At 38.2% G+C, this 15,488-nt stretch overlaps 1 protein-coding gene across 1 annotated transcript; it reads left to right on the forward strand.

Moving 5' to 3' along the window:
• Positions 1-3,775: 3,775 nt before the first annotated feature.
• On the forward strand, positions 3,776-9,383 carry tent5aa (terminal nucleotidyltransferase 5Aa). The gene is made up of 2 exons (XM_053633680.1): positions 3,776-5,261; positions 5,758-9,383. Exons 1-2 carry the CDS (start codon positions 4,833-4,835, stop codon positions 6,535-6,537), a joined length of 1,209 nt encoding a protein of 402 aa, XP_053489655.1. The 5' UTR covers positions 3,776-4,832; the 3' UTR covers positions 6,538-9,383.
• Positions 9,384-15,488: the final 6,105 nt, after the last annotated feature.

Below are 15,488 nucleotides of genomic sequence, written 5' to 3' on the forward strand. Positions count from 1 at the left end.
CACAGAGAAAACAATAGGCAATGCACTCCACTGCTCATGCTCACCCCACAAGACCTCATTACTGAAGGAAAGGCATGTCGAAGCTTGTTTAAAGTTTGCTACAACTCATTTCGACAAGCCTATGAAATACTGGGAGAGTGCAGTCTGGTCAGACGAGAGCAAAATTGAACTTTTTGGCCGTTATACTAAACACCATGTTTGAGGAAGAAATGGCACTGCACATCACCTTAAAACACTATACCAACAGTGAAGTTTGGAGGTGGAAGCATCATGGTGTGGGGCTGTTTTTCATCACATGGTACAGACAGCCTTCATATAATTGAAGGAACAATGAATGGAGCCCTTTACCAGAAGCTGCTGCCATCCACCAGGACGATTAAGATGAGACGTGGGTGGACCTTCCAGCAGGACAACGATCCAAAGCATACAGCAAAGGAAACTCTCAATTGGTTTCAAAGAAAAAAAAAAAACAAGGTGTTAGAATGGCCCAGTCAATCACCTGACTTGAATCCAATTGAATAAGATCTAAAGATAATATGTTTAGACGAATGGGCCAAAATCACACCTGGATACTGTGGCCGATTAATTTCTTCATACAGGAAGCGTCCTGAAGCTGTCATTACAAACAAAGGCTTCTCCACTAAATATTAAATACATTTTTCCTGTGTCATTCCACTTTATTACACATAACTTCATTTATGGACTTTGATGTTTGGATTTCTTTATATGTGTGGATTTCTTGAGTTAATACCAAAGTCTGGTGAAAATTTTATGTGAATAGCCTCATTGGAAACATATTTACTGAAAAAAATGTTGACGTGTTCAATACTTATTTTATTATATATATATATATATATATATATATATATATATATATATATATATATATATATATATATATATATATATAAACACACATGCACACAGTTGTGCATTGCATACCCCTTGCAGATGTGCTAAATCTTAATACTGTTAACAAAATAAGAGGGATCATAAAAATCCCATGTTGTTTTTTTTAATTTAGTCCTGTCTTCAATAAGCTATTTCACGTTACAGATGTTTACACATAGTCCACAAGACAAGATAATAGCTGAATTTATAAAAATTACCCCGTTTAACAGTTTATATACGCTTGATTCTTAATACTGTGTGCTGTTACCTGGATGATCAGCAACTGTTTTTTGTTTTGTAATAGCTGTTCATGAATCCCTTGTTTGTTGTGAGCAGTTAAACTGCCCACTGTTCTTCAGAAAAATCCTCCAGGTCCTGCACATTCTTTACTTTTCCAGCATATTGTGCATATTTGATCCCTTTCCAGCAGCGGCTATATGATGTTGAGATCCATCCATCCAACACAATACATTAAGAGCCAGGGGGATGTAAACTTTTGAACAGGATGATCAGTGTAAATTGTTATTACATCATCCAGGTGGATGCTACACACTAGTGGGGGGGTGGGGGGGGGGTTCAGGAGATCCCCCCTCACACACACACACACACACATACACACACACACTATGTAAAGCGCTCTGAGTGTCTAGAAAAGCGCTAGGCTATATAAATGTAATTGTAAATTTAAAAAACAAATTATTTTCTTTTTTTATGGCCATAAATCCCCTGTCTTGCCAGTTCATTGGTGTCCTACATTGCTGAAGTCCTGGTTTATTCTCCTGTGTATCACTTCCAGTTGAGAGATTCAGATATGTGAGCTTCTTTTAAAAGTTTGAAGTCAATAAGTCCTGTCATTACACACTACACCTCTGACCAGGTCCTTACTCAGTTTTCAAACTTCGAGGGTTGTTCTTCACTTTCAGATCTATATATTGCTTTATTGTGAGACAAAATATCTTACCTGTAATAATGGGTGGACACAGCTAATTAATGGTAGCATCTACATATAGCATCTATTAAAAAAAATAACTGTTTACAGTATTACTATTAATAGTGCTAATACTATTAATAGTATTAATAGTAATCTAATTAATACAATTAGATTAGAAAATATTGCATTTAGGTTTTGAGACCAAAAGATTAATGAAGAATTTAGAAGAACATTTTGTGTTCATGATTCTGCAGACTAATTACTGTTGTTAAAATGACATAGAATTAAATTATGTTTATTATTTTAGTACTGTTTGAAGATTTCTCTACTTTAACACATCTAACTTATCTCATCAGTTAAGGATCAGGTTTAGCAGGTGTGTTAGAGCAGGAAAATATCCAACCTATGCTGGACTCCAGCCCTTCAGGACCAGATATAAGGGTAGGTGTACAGGCCCTCCTGTCTAGGCTAAAACTGTGTTAGAGTAAATGGGATAAGCTGGATTTAAAACAATACAGGTCTTGTGTCTTAATGGAGCCTGACAGCTGCTGCACCCTGACACTACAGTGTAGCTCTGACTCCTCCATTGGGCCTAGAGAGCACCTGCGTAGCAGCTTATCTCCCACCGTCACTTTCTGACGTACATGTCTAAGAGTGTACTTGTCAAGAGATGTCAGATGCTCTTTAATGCAATGTGGCATGGATATTTTTAGAGAGAAAAAATGTTACACTGAATGAACACTCTTGAAAGCTGCTCTCCAAGTAGTACTGACAGGTTGCCACAGGTTCTGCTTTATTGCTGTATAGCACTTGTATACCTCCACTGAAGCGATCATCGCTGACTAGAGGAGCTTAAATGTGTCTTCTTTTTTCAGAGCACAACAGAGACTTTGGAGCAAAACTAAAAAAAACAAACAAACAAACAAAAGCTAAAATAACAGTTTAATTGACTAATATTGGTTTGGTATGACCCTGGTAAAGTAAATATTTTTCCTGAATTTCATAAGATGCATGTTTAATGAAACTTTTATACAGGGGTAAGGCCAAACGTCCTAGATTCTTTACCCCAGCCTACCCCTTAAAACACTACTTCAATGGCTTCAATGTCTAGCTCTGAGCACTCTGAATCATTCAGGGTTTCACTGCTAAGGTTTGGACACATCTGCTCACACTATTTTAGAACAATAATACATTTAACTTTGTACTAACCAATAAAAGTGTTAAATAAATCAAAACTATGCTAAATGTTAATAGTATTAGTAACAAAGCTTTGCACGCTCTTGACATCTTCTCATCCAGCTTCCTGAGGATTTTCTTAATGTTGATCACTGCTTTTTCTTTGTGTAAAGCTACATTTCTGGAGAAACACTTTAATTTTTAAGTAAAAACTCCTTATTTACAATATACTTTCAGAATTTCAGGATTCAGAAATTGGTAATCACTTCAAAATGTACATTTATCTTAAAAACAAATTTCAATCATAACCTTTTTTTCTTTTTTTAATCAAAATGTTTTACATACATACATACATACATAAATACATACATACATATTTAGTCTAATGTGTCCAAACTTTTACCTGGTAGTGTATACACACGGTTTTGATTAAAATTTGATTGAGATTAGCTGTCTATTAAACTACATGAACGTGGTCTTAAGGTGCGCCTGTTTTCCAGACCTCCTGTAGAGGGCAGTATACAAACACCAAACTAAGTGCACTAGTGAACTAGAATTGTTTTACAGAAATATAAATATTTATATACTATATATTGACATTATACACTTGTGTTCAGTTAAAAAAAATGTTTTAAGCTTATTATTACAAGTAGACCTTGGATTCCTTCATCACTTATTCAAACAAAGTGCTGTACATGGTGCATAAGCTACACGCACCTGCTCACGTGTATAATATTTGCTTAGGTAATTATGATTGCTCTTTAAATGCAATGCAGGTAAAATGTCATACACGTTGTGCCTTTTTATATACTGAAATCAATCATTTTAATATAGTGAAGTTAAGAATTGCACAACAAACTACAATTCTTTTGCAAGATTGCAAACAGCTGGCTATTTTTCACAACAATTTCAGGAGGTAGGCCTATATTATATTGTTGTGCCTCCTCCCAGCTGACCATTAACCATGATGCACCGGTGTGATTGACAGTGCTCATTAGCAGCAGGATACTACTGGTGAACTGAGCTGTCAGTCAGAATGCCCATCACTGAAGCCAGTAAGGAGATTTCAGAGCTCCTTTGGCACACCAGATGCTGAACCTGTAGGACATACTGGGGCAGTAGAGAAGCCTAGCTAATTACGCTATTTAGATATCTGTGGCACTTTAATAGACAGTAATGATGAGGATGTATATTATGAGGGGGGAAAATCGGGCATGCAAAGCGTAGCTGAGGCACGTAAAGATTGTTAGAAACCTGGGAGAGGAAGAAAAAAAAACATGCACATGCTCGCCTCATGAGCGCTGCGTGCCAAGTGCTACTAGAATATTCATGTAAGTGATAGGCGTTCCCTGCAGCCATGCCGGAACTTTGCAGCGCGTCTTGCTATGCAAACACTCAGCCGCCTGCCAGCAGCAGGACTGCACACACACTCTAGAAAGCACCGGATTAAAAACCGTTTAAAACAACGGATACTCAACCGGAGGGGACTGAAAAACAACGGAGAAGTGCTGAAGCGACAGACTCAACACAACTTCTTTTTCTTTTCATTGCTACCCGCAAAAGCCAAGCTGAAAGATACAGGAAATTAGAAATGCAACAAAATTAGTGTAGATCAGTGTAAAGACTCGGAGGATAATCGGGGTTGTGCTTATTCTGATGAAGGCAGTTTCTCCTTTATACTAACACACTATTAAAACAAGCCCTCGAGTTCGGGAGTTCTCCAGGCTGAGTACTATTGCGCGCGCGCTCTCTCTCCATCTACATCCATCCATCCATCTCTCTCTCTCTCTTTCTCTCTCTCTCTCTCTCTCTCTCTCTCTCTCCCCCCGCTGTGATGGCTGAGGAGGACGGCGGCATGGCGAGTCCCGCGGAGTGCACCGCTCCGACCAGCAGCAGCTTCAGCGTACTCAGCTGGGAGCAGGTGCAGAGGCTGGACAACATACTGACCGAAACCATCCCGATCCACGGCCGGGGAAACTTCCCCACGCTGGAGATGCAGCCGCGGCAGATCGTGAAGGCGGTGCGGAGTCGCCTGGAGCAGAGCGAGATCCGAGTGCGCGACGTGCGCCTGAACGGCTCAGCGGCCAGTCACGTGCTACACGAAGACAGCGGACTCGGCTACAAGGACCTGGACCTGATCTTCTGCGCCGAGCTTAAGGGCGAAGGCGAGTTCCAAACGGTCAAGGACATAGTGCTGGACTGTCTTCTGGACTTCCTACCCGAAGGAGTCAACAAGGAAAAAATTACACCCTTGACCTTAAAGGTAAGTATTCGTATTAATAATTAGATTAATAATAATAATTATTATAAGTAGGAGAATAATTAGATAGTTGCCATTATTGAGATATTATTAACAAATGTTTATAATAAATAAATGATGAACGTTATTGCAAATTATTTACAGCAGTTTTAAGTATGTGAGTTGTGTTAACTTCAAGTGAGCAAGTCAATTTTTTTTTAAAGAAGACAACTTTACCAGTAGGTAAACCCCTGGTTTTGTATTGCTAAGAGGATTGTTCTAAACCAGTGTAAAGCCAATCCTGCATTCTCAGCTCCTTTGGTCTTCCACACAGAGGGCTGAACTGTATTCTCCTTTAAAATGTAGTACAAAAAGCACTCAGGAGTGATATTTGTATGACGGTCCACAGCTGCTACAGTTGATATTAAGAAAATTCATTTAACTTCTGAGGTTATACTTTTTTTTATTCATTCAGAATACATATAGGTCATTCAGTATCTTTTTTTGTTTTATCTCACAGGAAGCTTATGTTCAGAAGATGGTGAAAGTATGCAATGACTCAGACCGCTGGAGCCTCATCTCGCTCTCCAACAATAGAGGCAAGAATGTGGAGCTCAAGTTTGTCGACTCATTGCGACGGCAGTTTGAGTTCAGCGTGGACTCATTTCAAATCAAGCTAGACTCTTTGCTTCTGTTTTATGAATGTTCTGAGAACCCAATGACCAAAACATTCCACCCAAGCATCATTGGCGAGAGCGTGTATGGAGACTTCAGCATGGCCCTGGAGCACCTGCGCAACAAGCTGATCTGCACGAGGAACCCTGAGGAGATCCGTGGTGGCGGCCTGCTCAAGTACTGCCATCTACTGGTGAGGGGCTTCCGAGCAGACTCTGAGAGTGAGATGAAGTCTCTGCAACGCTATATGTGCTCACGCTTCTTCATTGACTTCCCTGATATTAATGAGCAGCAGCGCAAACTGGAATCCTACCTCCAGAACCATTTTGTGGGCTTGGAGGATCGCAAATATGACTATCTGATGACGCTGCATGGGGTGGTAAATGAAAGCACAGTGTGCCTGATGGGACACGAGAGGCGGCAGACATTAGGGCTCATTGCCATGCTGGCTGTTCGTGTGCTGGCTGAGCAGAACGTCATACCCAATGTGGCAAATGTCACCTGCTACTACCAGCCTGCCCCTTATGTAGCCGATGCCAACTTCAGTAATTACTATATTGCCCAGGTTCAGCCAGTGTTTGCATGCCAGCAGCATACATATGCGACCTGGTTACCCTGTAACTGAGCACGTGGGGAATTCAAGAATAAGAGAAAGAAAAAAGGTTGTATATTCATGCATAAGCAGAATCAGATTTGCAAATTTGTCCAGAGCATTTTAGCGAAGCCCGAGCAAAATGCTTTCCCGTGCTGAATTAAAAACCCCATGATTTCCAAAGTGCATAATAAAGCAAAATTTGCATTGCAAGGGGTAAACAAGTCAGCCGACAGTACTCCTGTCTGATTGTAATTTCGACAAGCTTTGCTAACAGATGTCAGGATGGTTCAGTGTGGCCCTACAACGCCCATCTCTGGAAGGATCTTTAGAGCTTCTTCTGAAACAATCTAACAGTCCTAGAGAATGCAACCTATGGCCTGGCATCAGACTGGCTGACATGGACCAAAGACTGGCTTCATTAGTGCTGTTTTGTGGAAAGCTCCCATGCTGACCATGTGGATGCAGCAGGTTTTCTTCATGTGGTCTGTGTGCAAAGGTACAGAGGACAAAAAAAAAAAAGAGCTGGAGCGTTCTTTAAGCGCTTACTTTTTATCTTACACAAAAAGGTGAGGGGACAACTTATTTAAAATGGCAAAAATAAGTCTTAGAAAAAGGTCCTATTCTTGATATGTTTACAAAACCAAAGATTTTATGATTGTCTCTTTTTATTGCCCAAATTTGAAGATAGGTCTGTCTATATTTGTATATATGAAACATTCATTCTAAGTGCCTAATACAGAATGTTAAGGGAATTACACTGAGCATTCTGCTCTGGTGAATAAACTAATCAAGTTCATGATCGTCTCATGAACTCATCGTCTCATGATCGTCCTTTGAGTCCTGTTCATGAACAGGACTCAAAGGTTGTGAATGTATGGCTGATTAGTGTGTCATTTTGGTAGAAGGTCAATATGACATCAGCATTTCAGATGAGAAAAGGCTATTTTTTCAATTCATAGAAGAGAGATTAAGACAGAACATCTCAATATTTGTGGTGCTCTATTTTTGAAACACTGCATCAAAACTGAAGAAAATTAGTTAGCCACATTATCTATCTCTTAATTTATTGTTGCTTGTAATGAGCAGGGATCAAACTCAAATGACTCCCTTAACACACTTGTTACTGTATGTATCATAATTAATAATGGGAGATTTTTCAGATTTTTCATTGCTCATGCTTTTGTATGTTTGGTGAAATGCAGTCTTGCAGCATGACCTGAGGTTGTACATTTTGGTTCTCATCGACTATCACTCTTGGCTTATAACAGACAAATGTACAAAAACCCTGTGTCAAGTGAGAGAGGAAAGTCAAAGGCATGGTGCACTAGAAAACAAAGAGCCATGTTATTTAACAGATCGAGGGGAGTGTGTTTCCCCGCTGCCATGAGGGAACATATTTGTTGAGGCACTTCTGAAGGTGGGACAGTATTTGATGTAACACCCTAGCAGGGAATTCCTCAGTCGCCGCTGAAGCGCTGAGACTAAAACTGACTGTTCATGCTTCCTCGCTTGGGTTCACCATTCTGTGTGCTCAGTGTTAGCTCAGCATTCAGCTCCTGCAAGCAGAGCATAACCCGTTCTTGATTAATAGCGACAAGAGGAAGCATGTCCGGACGGCTGAGATATGTAAACTTGAGATGGAGAAGGCAGGGAATGAGAGAATGTGTGAAAGAGTGCATGGGAGAGCTGAGGAGGAGCAGGAGAGGGAGTGAGAGCTGGGGAGATGGGTGCAGCTGGTGAAGGGGTTCATCTCAGTCTGCATATAATCTGAACTGCCTGTTACGGCTCTAAATGATGTCGCTCTGAGCCACAGAAATTTAAAGAGACATAAACAGGAACAATGCTGACCCAATATACTTAAATATAGTATATTTAAGTGTAGCACTAAAAATACTTTATTCATCACCAGCATTTAAAAACTGAGTGATAACCAATGATGTGTATGCATTAAATACAGCTTTAAAAAAGGGCCTGGAAACATTTGTTGGACATTTAGTTGTGGTAAATAAGGCAGCATATGATTTGAGATTTGTCCTTGTCGTCTCCATTCTACCAGGTTTGGATTTGTCAGGTTGTTTATAGCAGCACAGTACAGTGATGCTGAGAAGAGCCTGTGCATAGACTATGATGTGTGTCTACTGCTAAATCAAGCAGAATCTTACACGATCTATTTTTTTTCTATCCTGCTATTTTATATGCTGATGTTCTCATTTGTCATTTTTTGTGATTAACATGCAACCTTGTCGTTTGTTGAGTAACATTTTTGTCACGTCCGTTGCTGGTGTCTTGTGGATGACACACACACAGAAGGAATTTACACACGCCCTATGAATGCTATAAGAGTTTAGTGTTGCTTAGCTGGGCAAAAAAAAACAAGTAGCATACCATCCCCTGTTGCACAGTGTTCTAAACCGCTTCAAAATGTTAAAAAATAAGACATTCTGTTCTCTGTGTTTGTATCATACTTGTTTTCAATAAATCTATTATACATCATAATTGTCAATCCGCTTTAAAATGTGTGATCAAGCTGCTAAATGTTTTTTTTTTAACCGCTCTTTTGCAAATATTGTTCATGTGTCCAATGGGTCGAACATTTAAAGGATTTTTTTTCCCTCAATAAAAGATGATAAACACAAGTAATCTCATTCTGTCCTTTTCACTGCTTGAACTACAGTGTCTTTGCTCTGTCACAAGGAAAAATGCCTCTAGCCAGGGAAGATTTATTTGCCTTGTACAAAAAAAGCTTTAAATTTAATTTGCTCTTCTTGTTACTAGAACTGAGACAGTCTAAATCATCTGCATGTGAGAAATCTAATTAGCTCTGCCTTTCATATACCTTAATTAGGAGAAACAAGAAATTTTGGGGAAAAAATATAACTGAATGAATTTATAGGGCATAATAATACATTTAGTCCTACCTTTTTTCTTACTCTTGGAAGTCTGTGTAAAGAATATTATGACTGCTCTAAATTGTAATTATTGTCTGTTTGTTTTGGGCATAATTCTTAGCAGACAAAGAAAAACCCTGGTCTGGAATTTCTACACCACAGTATGGTCGAGACCAAAGTGAGAGAAAGCGCACGCGTGAGAGAGCGAGAGAGCCAGAGAGAGAGAAAGAGCCACAGAGAGAGAAAGAGAGAGATTGGTGTGTTACTACTGCTGCCTAATCGCTGAATGGGAGGGATTTATTTATTTATTTATTTATTTTCTATTTAGCTTTTAAGCCTGCTCATCAACTTCTCACAGGAAAGACTCAAACCTAAGACACTCTGCACTGCACAGCTGATAACAGCACCAGTATGATACTGCAGTTACACAGAAAAGCATGCGTTACAAACAGACAAACAGCATAATGAACAAGTTATTTAACCCTCTATGGACTAATTTATGAAATAAAATATCAATTATGTGTTTTACAGTTCTACTACAGTGTCTCCCAAAATTCTCGGGCAAATTAAGACTTTTTAGCAAAATGTAACTTTATTTAGAAACTTTCCTCTACATGATTGAATGGATTACACACATGGAGTTGTCTCTCCCACTCATGATGAACTCAAGTTAACACATCTGGTGTTATGCATGTAATTGCATGTCCATTGCAACTTTGCAGCAGCTTCCTGATCCAGCCATGAGAATGATTTCAATATGTTCTGCTTTATATATATATTATATATATATAAACTAAGTATGAAAAATTTTGAAAGACATTTTCTTAAAAATAGCTAGTTTTCCCTATGTATGGAGACTTTTGGTACACCCTGTACATCAAGCATTTTTACATTTTAAATTTTAAATATTTTCTATAACATTCAGTATTTCAGTATGCAGTGTTTACTATTAACTCTTAAATTAAGAACAAATATTCTTGATACTCAATTGTTTAATTAAAAAAAAGTTGCCACCGAATGAACAGTGAACGTTTATTTCACTACCAGATTTTTAAAAATACCTGGATTAATCATGTTTATTATAACTGAGATTATGCTAACATGCACTTCATATATAGTGCCCTCCACTAATATTGGCACCCTTGATAAATATGAGCAAAGAAGGCTGTGAAAAATTGCCTTTATTGTTTAAACTTTTGATATTTTGTTTAAATTGACAATAGACAATACTGCTGTCATGTTTTTTTTTTCTGTTTTTTTTTTTTTTTTTTTTTTTTTTTTGCTGTGTTTGCAATTGTCATAACAAACAATTGCAAACACAACACAGGTTTATCCAAAAGCAATCTTTGTTGAATATAAGTATGCAACAATTATTGGCACCCTTTTAGTCAATACTTTGTGCTACCTCACTTTGCTAAGATAACAGCTCTGAGTCTTCTCCTATAATTCCTGATGAGGTTGGAGAATACATGACAAGGGATGTATGGTCCAGTAGAGACCATTCCTCCATACAGAATCTCTCCAGATCCTTCAAATTTCCAGGTCCACACTGGTGTCCTCTTCAGTTAACCCCACAGGTTTTCTATAGGTTTCAAGTCAGGGGACTGGGATGGACATGGCAGGACCTTGATTTTGTGGTCAGTAAACCATTTTTGTGTTGATTTTGATGTATGTTTTGGATCATTGACCTGCTGAAAGATCCAACCACGGCTCATTTTAAGCTTTCTGGCAGAGGCAGTCAGGTTTTAATTTAATATCTGTTGATATTTGACAGAGTCAATGAAGCCATGTATCCTAACAAAATGTCCAGGTCTTCTGGCAGAAAAGCTGCCCCAAAACATTAGAGCCATCACCATATTTAACCATGGACACACGGTACTTTTCCATATGGCTACCTCTCTGTGTGCACTAAAACCACCTCTGGTGTTCATTACCAAAAAGCTCTATTTTGGTTTCAGCACCATGGAACCCGATCCCATTTGAAGTTCCAGTAGTGTCTGGCAAACTGAAGATGCTTGAGTTTATTTTTGAATGAGAGTAGAGGCTTTTTTCTTGAAACCCTTCCAAACAACTTGTGGTGATGTATGTGACTTCGGATTGTAGTTTTGGAGACTTTCTGACCCCAAGGCACAACTAACTTCTGCAATTCTCCAGCTGTGATCCTTGGAGTTTTATTGACCACTCAAACCATCCTCTTCACAGTGCGTTGAGACAATATAGACACACGTCCAATTCCAGGTTGATTCATAACATTTCCAGTTGACTGGAACTTCTTATTTATTGCCCTGATGTTGGAAATTGGCATTTTCAATGCTTTTGCTATATTCTTATAGCCACTTTCCATTTTGTGAAGCTCAACAACCTTTTGCTGCACATCACAGCTATATTCCTTGGTCTTACCCATTGTTATAAATGACTAAGGAAATTTGGCCTGTGTTTTACCTCAGATTTATACCCCTGTGAAACAGGAAGTCATGGTTGAACAGTCACCCAGGTGTACTAAAACAATGTAAAATATTGGGAATGGGAATATACTTCCCAATATACAGATATATTTTTCTCATATGAATTCATAATTGTTGCACACCTACATTTAACAAAGATATTTTTTTGATAAACCTGTGTTGTGTTTGATATCTGTGAGAGCAGAGTATTTTTGTAAATTTAAAAAAAAAATAAAAAACAAAAAGGTTAAACAATAGACAATTTTTCACAGCCTTGTTTGTTCATATTTACAAAGGGTGCCAATGTTAGTGGAGGGCACTGTATATTCTCTAATTCAAAGAAGAGCCATTAACTAAATGTATTTGCTGGGTAGAGTTAGCTAAGTTATAATGTATACGATTATAGAGGATATTATACCGTTTGCTAACATATAATTATATATCATTATATTCAGTAAACTGTAGAAATAGTGTGATTCTAATGCTCTGGTACACAAAATGAGACACTTATGAGCTTGTACTTGGAGCATAGCCAAGAAATGGTACCCTTAGTCAAAGGCTATAAAACAACATAATAAAAATAGTATGTTTGTTTATAAATTGTGGGTTTAGACTATTTAACTGCAAGTCAGGTTTATATACAGTTTAAAATTCTGTGCAGTGAGAAGTTGAGTGACAGGGCTAAGAGTTCTCTAATGTTCAATGTATAGACACAAGCACACTTATAAGAGACAGTTTAAACTATTGTTTGATTAAGGTAGGTCCACTGTGAACACTGTATTTTACGGTGGTCATATGATAAGGAAGCATAGAGAATAGAGGATCTGTGTAGCAGTAGTCCTGATGCATCTGTTTTACAGTGCCTTGCAGAAATATTCATCCCCGTTAATTATGTTAACAGCATCACAAAGATCAATGAGTTATCAAAACAAGTCTAGTATCAATCGGGAAAAGTATCAATCGGGATTTATTTGTATCCCAGATCACCATGACAAGCATGACACAGTGATCACCTAAGAAGGCCATTCTTTAGAGAAGCAACCACAAGAAGAAACCAAGAGGCCAACGTTCAACACAATGATACCACCACCATGCTTCACTTTGGGGATAATGAGGAGCAGCATTAGGTTTCTGCCAAACATTGTGACAAGGCCAATAAGTTCCGTTTTGGTCTCATCAGACTAGAGAACCTTTCACAGATACACTTTTATTCATAAATAACTTTGCAAACTATATTGATTTTCACCGACATAAATATTATAGGCTATTTGTGTAGATTCCGCCATATAATCTCAACTAAGTCCATTTCAATTTGGTTAGGTTGTTACACAATAAAATTCAATAAAGTTCAATGGGGGTGCATATTGTAAATTAATCTTTAAAAAAACAACACATCAGCAGGGACTGAGTATAAGCACAGGTCTGGTGGAACATGCAGTCATCTGTGGCAAGACTAATAATCAACAGTGCAAAGTCAGGAATCAGAATTACTATCTGATGGTTGTTAGTTTGTAGGCCTTAATTTAATGATAATGCCACATGTGCTAGGAAAAACTACTGTAGTAATGCAAAAAACATGTGCAGCCCTGTTTTTTTAATATTTTTTTTTTACCAGGTTTAATTGGAGTTATACAAAATAATGCCCCTTCACATGCAAACCTCAAGTCAAGACTCTTGTCCTGTTTACCTGAATGTTACAGAACTTTCTCTCTCTCATATATATATATATATATATATATATATATATATATATATATATATATATATATATATATATATATATATATATATATATATATAATGTGTGCTATCGAATTAATATGGAGATAGTAAGTTTTCACATCAAATCTGAAAGGGTAAATATAAAGTTGTTTGAAATGCTCATTAAAAAAAATTATATGACAGAATATAGGAAAGCTGTGAAGAACAACTGATGAAGGACAACATTTAAATATTTCCCTGAGGTCACTATGGTAGTATTCGATTCTACGAAATTACAATGCAGTCCTTGACTATACTTTGCTACCACATGGTAAAACCATCATAAATGCACTGAGTGTTAATGCTATTGTGTCCTTTCTCCTGTCATGAAGTGCCTCTACCTCTTGCAGGCAATATCTATTGTCTAGATCCAAGATGACAATTACTGTTTTAAACCTATATGTTCTTGCAAATAAGTAGAAATCAATGTCTACAGTGTCAACAGTGCCAACACCCACAAGTCTAGTACTTCTTGTTACTGATTTGTAGGCCTCAAATACTGTTAAAAATATACTTCAAAGAGGTTGGAAGCTGTTAAAGAAAACCAATTTCTGACATTTGACCTTGCTGTGACTTTGATCCTGCCTGGATCAATTCCCAAATCTAATCAAATCATCTAATGTTTACAATTGCCATGTAAATCCTACAAACATTCAACCACTTGTTCTTTGGATATCAAGCAAACAAGAATTTCGGACGGACGGACGCACGGACAGCCTAAAAACCTACTGCATCTGCCACCTAGTGGCAGAGGTATAAAAATTATTGATTCCAACATCTCACATACAACCCCAATTCTGAAAAAATTGGGACAGTATAGAAAATGATAAAAACAAAGATGAGTGATTTGCAAATCTACTTTGACTTGCATTTAAACAAAAAGTGTATAAAGACAAGGTATTTGATGTTTTACTTAATCAACTGCATAGTTTTTTGAAGGTAAACGTTTATTTTGAAATTGATGCATGCAGTACATTCCAAAAAAGTTGGGACGGGAGCAATTTAGGACTAATAGCGATGTGATAAGTTGAAATAAGCAGGTGATGTGAAACAGGTGAGGAAATCATCTAAGCATAGTATATAAGGAGCTTCCAAAAAAGGCCTAGTCTTTCTAGAGCAAGCATGGGTCGAGGCTCACCAATCTGCCAACAGATGCATCAGCGAATAATCAAACACTTTGAGAACAACATTCCCCAAAGTCAAATTGGTAGGATTTTGGCCATTTCACCTTCAACAGTGGACAAAATAATTAAAAGATTCATGGAATCTGGTCAAATCTTGGTGCGTAAAGGGCAAGGCCGAAAACCGCTTCTGAATGCACGTAATCTCCGATGCCTCAGATGTCACGGTCTTAAAAACCGTTATGAGACTCTTCAGTTCCTTTTCCCGAAGTGCATGATGAAATATCAAGCTTCTGGGGAAAATCATACACTAGCCATATTTATAACACCATGACGTTGGATTATTTGGCCATAGTGGGGAATGAACAGCACAGCTATTTAGCTATGTCAAAGGTGGAGAATGCACTTGCGAGCTACCTCTCTCCATCAACGGCAGGTAATTTAGGGGGACCCGGCTTTACCATCCAAGCCATGTAAGGCCACCTTGGCATTGGTGGGCAAAGCCTATGCACCAGCAGGTCTTGTGAGTCACTGCATACAATAGCAGTGTTGCAGGCCTACCAAGCAGACCTGCTGAGTGAGCTGGACATTGGGGAGGGAATTGGGCCTGAGGCAGGCAACATGTACCAATTGCATGTTCTAAACTACCTGGACGACTGGTTAATTCTAGCACGATCCAGGAAACTGGTGATTCAACATCGAGATGTTGTTCTCACCCACATGAGGAGTTTGGGGATCAGGTTGAACCTATGCTTTCTCACGTGCAG

The sequence above is a fragment of the Ictalurus furcatus genome, chromosome 1 (genome assembly GCF_023375685.1).
Source record: "Ictalurus furcatus strain D&B chromosome 1, Billie_1.0, whole genome shotgun sequence".
Lineage (NCBI taxonomy): Eukaryota > Metazoa > Chordata > Actinopteri > Siluriformes > Ictaluridae > Ictalurus > Ictalurus furcatus.

Coding starts and splice junctions, on each gene's coding strand:
- tent5aa (XM_053633680.1), top strand. CDS start 4,833: ATGGCTGAGGAGGACGGCGGCATGGCGAGTCCCGCGGAGTGCACCGCT. Junction 5,262..5,757: donor TTACACCCTTGACCTTAAAG/GTAAGTATTCGT, acceptor TTTATCTCACAG/GAAGCTTATGTTCAGAAGAT.